The sequence below is a fragment of the Dipodomys merriami genome, unplaced genomic scaffold, assembly GCF_024711535.1.
Source record: "Dipodomys merriami isolate MVZ:Mamm:240054 unplaced genomic scaffold, mDipMer1.0.p SCAF_45, whole genome shotgun sequence".
NCBI classification, from domain to species: Eukaryota; Metazoa; Chordata; class Mammalia; order Rodentia; family Heteromyidae; genus Dipodomys; species Dipodomys merriami.
In genome coordinates, this window is record NW_027206013.1 from 2,523,161 (window position 1) to 2,530,715 (window position 7,555).

At 52.4% G+C, this 7,555-nt stretch overlaps 2 protein-coding genes across 2 annotated transcripts; both read left to right on the top strand.

Moving 5' to 3' along the window:
- Position 1: 1 nt before the first annotated feature.
- On the top strand, positions 2 to 1,453 carry Tssk1b (testis specific serine kinase 1B). Its single transcript, XM_069994328.1, has one exon. It carries the CDS (start codon positions 159 to 161, stop codon positions 1,245 to 1,247), a length of 1,089 nt encoding a protein of 362 aa, XP_069850429.1. The 5' UTR covers positions 2 to 158; the 3' UTR covers positions 1,248 to 1,453.
- A 4,535-nt stretch (positions 1,454 to 5,988) lies between these two features.
- Tssk2 (testis specific serine kinase 2) lies at positions 5,989 to 7,394 on the top strand. The gene has a single exon (XM_069994765.1). The coding sequence runs from the start codon at positions 6,111 to 6,113 to the stop codon at positions 7,185 to 7,187; it is 1,077 nt and encodes a 358-aa protein (XP_069850866.1). The 5' UTR covers positions 5,989 to 6,110; the 3' UTR covers positions 7,188 to 7,394.
- The last annotated feature ends 161 nt before the right edge of the window (positions 7,395 to 7,555 follow it).

Sequence of the window (7,555 nt, forward strand, 5' to 3'; positions counted from 1 at the left end):
AATGTTCCATCCTAGAGTCTTGGAGTCTTAAGAGGCAGGGCCACCAGGCCCGGCCAGCCCAAGGACTCTTTGTCCACAGTGTAAATGAGGACTCTGCTGGCCCATGTCCGGCAGGGATGTAGAGGGCAGACTCAGAGACACCGGGCGCTCCCAGCACCATGGATGACGCTGCCGTCCTGAAGCGACGAGGCTACATCATGGGGATAAATTTGGGAGAGGGCTCATACGCAAAAGTCAAATCCGCTTACTCTGAGCGCCTAAAATTCAACGTGGCGGTCAAGATCATCGACCGCAAGAAAGCCCCCACGGACTTCCTGGAGAAATTCCTTCCCCGGGAAATTGAGATTCTGGCCATGCTAAACCACCGCTCCATTGTCAAGACCTACGAGATCTTTGAGACATCAGATGGGAAGGTCTATATCGTCATGGAGCTCGGGGTCCAGGGTGACCTCCTCGAATTCATCAAAACGCGGGGAGCCCTGCAAGAGGATGATGCTCGCAAGAAATTCCACCAGCTCTCCTCAGCCATCAAGTACTGCCATGATCTGGACGTTGTCCACCGAGACCTCAAGTGTGAGAACCTTCTGCTCGACAAAGACTTCAACATCAAACTATCTGACTTTGGCTTCTCCAAGCGCTGCCTGCGGGATGACAGTGGCCGCCTAACATTAAGCAAGACCTTCTGCGGGTCTGCAGCATATGCAGCCCCCGAGGTGCTGCAGGGTATCCCCTACCAGCCCAAGGTGTACGACATCTGGAGCCTTGGTGTGATCCTGTACATCATGGTCTGTGGTTCTATGCCCTATGATGACTCCAACATCAAGAAAATGCTACGCATCCAGAAGGAGCACCGTGTCAACTTCCCACGCTCCAAGCACCTGACAGGTGAGTGCAAAGACCTCATCTACCGCATGCTACAGCCAGATGTCAACCGCCGACTGCACATTGATGAGATCCTCAGCCACTGCTGGGTGCAGCCTAAGGCACGAGGTTTGTCCTCTGCGGCCATCAACAAAGAGGGGGAGAGTTCCCGGGGCACTGAACCTTCATGGACCCCTGAACCTGGCCCTGAGAAGAAATCCGCCACCAAGGTGGAACCTCGAGAAGAGGCCCGCCCTGAGACAAAACCCGAGGAAGATGCAGCACAAGTGGCCAAGCAGCCAGAGCCCCTGGGCTTAAGCAATGAGCAGCTGCCCAGGGAGAAAGAGGAAGTCCCACCCCAACAGCCTCCAGAGACACACACCTAGCAAGGCTCTGTAGGCCCAGGGGGCCAGCAGGGAACAAGGCAGAACTCCTGGCTTGCAGCCTGAGCCAGGAAGAAGTCAAGGGACAACCAGAGAAGGTAGACAGTCCCGGATGAGCCGCTATTTTTTCGTGTTTTTCTCTCCCCCTTTGAACTTATAACTCACATGGCTAAAGAAGCAATAAATCACTATATTAGTGCAGATCCTAATGTGAAGGAATGTCTTTGCCCAGTTAACTGTAATCTTGGGCTTCCCCCTGTCTTCCCATTCAAATAGCAAATCCTCACTTGTAGGAAAATACATCTCAGTGCACCCAACCCCAATTCTGGCATCAGGCTGAGGCAGCTGCCCCAGTCAGAGGCTAGAGAGGCCGAGTGCAGGGTAGAAACCTAAGAAAGATGTGGGGAGAGAGGGAAGGAGGAGAGGACCGAAGAGGGTGGTGTGACAAGGCACCAGTGGCTCCTGCCTGTAAACCTATTCAAGAGGCTGACATCAGAGGATCCTGGTCTGAAACCAGCCCAGGCAGGAGTTTGTGAGACTCTTATCTTGAATTAACCATCACCAAGCTGGAAGTAAAGTTGTAGCTCAAGTGGTAGAGTGCTAGCCTTGAGTAAAAAAGCTAAGGGGCAGGTCCCAGGCCCTCAGTTCAAGCCCCAGGACTGACACAAAAAGGAGGAGGGGAGGGAGGTGGCTGCTTGCAGAAACAGCAGGCCTGGAAGAGCTAGAGCTGATGACTGAATTTGGGGCTCAGGGGCCAGACAGATATACTGTCATCACCCTAGTACACCCAGCCACATAAGCCTGCCAGCAGGAGTTAGGGACACTATAGAGATCAGGTGGTCTAGCCATGTACTCCCTCTTGAGCTCCCTGACCTGTGGGGTAACTGGTTTTTCTGCTCTGTCTGCCATGGGACATCTTTCCCCACATCAAGCCAACACTCAGTTCACAAAAATGCTGAGTTGCCTGCCCAGGATTAATGAGGGGTTCCACTGGACAGAACAGCATACATATCCCATAGTTTCATGTGGCCTTGACCACATACCACCCCCCCACCCCCAAATCCCAGCTGGTCCCCTGGAAGTGACATCCTTGCCAGAGTTGTTGAAGCAAGTATGATAGGCATCTTCACAAAGTGTGTCTGAGCCTGTGCTTAGTACAAAGCCACCATGGGTGTCTGACCTACATTGGCATCACTGGCTGCCATGTGCCACTCCCTCTGCCTGTTCCATATTGCAGGGTGGTCCTCACCTCGATATGGTGGCCCATTTTTCTTCACCATGCTCTGGACAACCTCATGGGGACCTAAGAGTTTAACACACATTTTAAAAAAAGAAAAGAAAAATGGGCTGGGAATGTGGCTTAGTGATAGAATGCTTGCTTAGCATGCATGAACCCCCGGGTTTGATTCCTTTGTACCACATAAACAGAAAAAGCCAGAAGTAGAGTGCTACCCTTGAGCAAAAAAGAAGCTCAGGGATAGTGCCCAGGCCGAGTTCAAGCCCCAGGACTGGCACAAAAAGACAAGAAAACAAAACACATACGCCAAAATTGACCACCAGAAAACTGAAAGTGGTGCCATGACTCAAAGTGGTAGAGTGCTAGCCTTAAGCAGAAAAAGCTCAGAGACAGTGTCCAGGCCCTGAGTTTAAGTCCCAAGACCAAAACAAAACAAAAAAACATGAGAGCAAGCATTCAGATTCAACTTAACTTCCCACCTATCTCCACCTTGAAAGACTTCAACCCCCAGTGCCCTAGGAGAAAAGGGGTCCAGTATGATTCTGGATCTGCCTCCATATATCCCTCACCCCTCCAGCCTCTCCTGGCACTTAGTGACCACACACAGCCCCTATAGTGTGGCTCCCGCATCTGCAAGGATTCCAGGGCCTAGCCTTTGAGGTAGGTCTTCCCAGGCCTGGCCCTCTGTTGATGTATCTTTCCTCAGATCCTTGCTTCTGCAGATGCTGCCCATTTTCCCCAAGCTCAGGCAAGAGGCCTTGGCCTCCACAGAGCCCTCTAAGGATTGCTACCAGTTCTTCACAGCCTACTCTTGTGAATTCTATCTATCTGGCAGGCCTGAATGTCAAGGATCCAGGCACAAAACAGGCTCTAAGGAACCCTGGAAGAGCCTTGTATCCCAGGAAGAAACTCATAGTGGAACAGGACCCTAACAAAAGTAACATCTACAGGCCCCTCCATGTGCTCTACAGGTGATGTGAAGGAGAGCACAGCATTGGATCAACAGGTTGGCTCATGCCACCATGAATGTCATCTTGCTGAACAACTGTGGGTTGCTTAGCCCTGGCTTCATCACTTTAATGGCTCTCAAAGGTTTTAGGACCAGAACCTTAAGCATAGCCCCATGATCTGTTCATATTTCCTCCACACGGTGACCCACAGGCAATCACAAGCATTATCCGTCCTCATCCTCCACTCGGCTGGTTCCTCAGACGTCAGCCACCCCCAAGAATCCTGAAGCTCAGTCCCAGGTTGTCTCTTCACCACTCCCAGTCTTTTGTATCATGGTACAGCTACCATCTTGCACTCAACAGTGGCTGGTGTAATGCTGTTTCCCTGGCCTCTAGGCTCTAAGAATGGCTGTTTCTAAATCACTAGTGTCCCTCTGCACCTAGAACAAGATCCTCAAATGCTTGTGGATGGATGCATCAGTGGGAAAGCCAAGCTTGGAGGGCAGTAGACTTCCCTGTGGGCAGGTCCCTGGTCCACAGGCCTCCAACACTAGAGTCACCATGGAGGTCTTCAGTCTGATCTAACCCACTCCCTGGAAGATATCAGGTACCCCAGGCCTTCAGGCATATCCTTAGCAGCTCTGCTTGTGCCAAACTGACCCTCTGGCACATCCCTTGAGAACCAGAGACCAACCACGCTGTCCTGGGCAAAGGCAGGATTTGAGAGAACCATATCCATAGAAAAGAAGGGATGCCCCAGACAGAGCTCCCAGGGTGCCCATAATGTGAGGGAGAATTATCATGAACCTGAATCTTGGACTATGGCTCTTAACTGCCAGTCCCTTCTAGAAAACAAAGGGGTAAATTGTCCTAGAAGAGTGAAATGCCCAGGAGAAAGCCAGAGGGTCTTGGTGCTGCTGGCAAGATGTTACCATGGGGTCTTCCTATCCATTCTGTCTGGCAGCCCACAGAGTATGCCCTACATGCCCAGGTGTTGAACACAGTTGGTGCTAAAGGGCTTGGGGATGAGCAGTGTTTAGAGCATTACTCATCAAGTGTAAGCTTTGGGTGGGGACACAGCTAACATGCCCTGCCCATCTCGTCCACCTGTTAAAGTGCTGCTGATCTTCTGCACCTGGGCTCCTATGTCGCTTTCTCATTGAACTCTACTACCTCTTCTCCCCTTCACCCATCACCTCTCAAAAATTGTCTTCCTGGGCTGGGAAGGTGGCTCAGTGGTAGAGCGCTTGCCTTGCATGCCTGAGGCCCTGGGTTCGATTCCTCAGCACCACATAAGCAAAATGAAAAAAGCCGGAAGTGGCGCTATGGCTCAAGTGGTAGAACGCTAGCCTTGAGCTGAAGAGCTGAGGGACAGTGCCCAGGCCCAGAGTTCAGGCCCCACGACCGGACCCAAAAAAAAAAAAAAAAAAAAAATTGTCTTCCTTACTTGCCCTCAGAACACAGCATTGCTGGCTCACCTGTCCTAACAGCTCCCATAGGCACAGGATGCCTGTGATGGACAAGTGGCTACCAGGCATACAGAATGCCATTTTCCAAAGCCAATATATATGCACCAAGTACAAAAGATGGTCTTGAAGTAACCCCTTCCCATTGCATATGTCCACAGTGCCTGGATTACATGGATGCCCTGCACCACTCAAAGCTTGTTCATGTGCAATGCTTGTTAAGCGCTGACAACACCCAGTCCCTCCACTTCCCACCACTGACCAGATAGATCTAGGCTGGCTCTTGCCTGGCTTCCCCGGATTCATAGAAGCCCAGATTCCTCAGACCTGGTCCCAGACACTGGCTTTCAAACTCATCCGATCTTAAACTAGGACTTGGGTAGTGCAATAGTGGCCCATTACTTAAGAGAAAAAAAAAGGCAAAGCCTTCTTCTCTTCCCTCCTGCCTTGTACAATGCAAGCACTTTCCTGATCCATCCTCTGTGCCTGGGCCTCCCTCCAGACATGCACCTGTCTGCTTGGACCCTGGGCCACCCAGCTGGGGATTCTGCACATCCCTTAGCATTGCCTGCCCCTACCACCTATTTATCTTGCCCAGGGTACTAGCTCCTCATCCCAAATCTAGAGATGTGTCCTTTTAACAGGCTTGGAACCACCCCTGGCCTGGCTGGACCAGAGCAAGCACCACTGATTCCAAGGATACAAACTAACTCTACAATGAGTTTTCTCCATACCCCTGAAGTAGCTGCAGGAAACTGGTCCAAGTGAGATGAGGACTAATGCAGAGTCAGTTCCCATAGCTAGGAGAGGGAAATGGGAATGGAGCTGGAACTCTGGCTGGACCTGGGCCACCTCCCCTTGGACCTAACTTGTATTGGGGAAGCCATAGCAAGAAAGAGGTGCAGGGAGGGTTACCACAGGCCTGGGTGCCAGCGTCATTCCAGTGGGTGGGGTGGGGGGGTGCTTCTTCCAGGGCAGCCTGGCTTCTAGGGTTCTAGAGGCCTTATTCCTCCCAGCCTAGTCCCCACTCCAGGCAGCCTGGCTTTATGACTTCATTTGCTGAAGTCACCCGGCGACAATGCTGAGCGTTCCACCCCCCCAAGTCCAAGCCCAGCCCAGCCAGACGCCTCCCACAGTGGAAATGAAGACAATGCCTGCTGGCCCGTGTGGGGAGGAGATGTAGAGGGCAGCGGCACCGGCCGCTCTTGGCACCATGGACGATGCCGCGGTCCTAAGGAAGAAGGGTTACATCGTGGGAATCAATCTAGGCAAAGGCTCCTACGCAAAAGTCAAATCCGCCTACTCTGAGCGCCTCAAGTTCAATGTAGCAGTTAAGATCATCGACCGCAAGAAAACACCCACTGACTTCGTAGAGAGATTCCTTCCTCGGGAGATGGACATCCTAGCAACTGTCAACCACCGTTCCATCATCAAGACGTATGAGATCTTCGAGACTTCTGATGGGCGCATCTACATCGTCATGGAGCTGGGCGTCCAGGGTGACCTCCTTGAGTTCATCAAGTGCAGAGGAGCACTGCATGAGGATGTGGCTCGCAAGATGTTCCGCCAGCTGTCCTCCGCTGTCAAGTACTGCCACGACCTGGATGTTGTCCACCGAGACCTCAAGTGTGAGAACCTTCTGCTCGACAAAGACTTCAACATCAAGCTGTCAGACTTCGGCTTCTCCAAGCGCTGCCTGCGGGATGGGAGTGGGCGCATTGTCCTCAGCAAGACCTTCTGTGGGTCTGCAGCGTATGCAGCCCCCGAGGTGCTGCAAGGTATCCCCTACCAGCCCAAGGTGTATGACATCTGGAGCCTTGGTGTGATCCTGTACATCATGGTCTGTGGCTCCATGCCCTACGATGATTCTGACATCAAAAAGATGCTGCGCATTCAGAAGGAACACCGCGTGGACTTCCCCCGCTCGAAGAACCTGACAGGCGAGTGCAAGGACCTCATCTACCGCATCCTGCAGCCAGACGTTAACCGGCGGCTGCACATCGATGAGATCCTCAGCCACTCCTGGCTGCAGCCCCCCAAGCCCAAAGCCATGTCTTCTGCCTCCTTCAAGAGGGAGGGAGAGGGCAAGTACCGGGCTGAGTGCAAATTGGACACCCGGCCAGGCTCAAGACCCGAACACCGGCCTGATCACAAACTGGGGGCCAAAACCCAGCACCGGCTGCTGGTGGGGCCTGAAACTGAGGACAGAATGGAGGAAAGGCTGGCCGAGACCTCCAGAGCTAAAGACCATCACATCTCCGGAGCTGAGGTGGGGAAGGCAAGCACCTAGTGGTGGACAGGGCCCCGGGGGGCATGGTGCAGTTGGCACTCACATAAACTAAGTAGGCAAGTAGGAGCTGAAGAAGGCACAGGTGCAAGGAACAAGTAAAATCCGTCAATTAAACCACTATTTTGATTACGTTCTATTAGCTTTCTTCCACTTAGTAGCAAAGACCTTAACTACTGACCACCAAATAAACCACAAAGTGTATACAAGCATCCAGAGTGCCCAGTGAGGAGTCTTTTTCTCTAGGACTCAGCCAGCGCGGAGGGTCTCCAGTGTAGTATTCAGGCATAGGCAGATTCATGGGGAGGCCTCTATGGCAAGGAGAGGACCTTTAACGTGGTCTACCCAGTAGGCTCACACTTGTCTGCCTC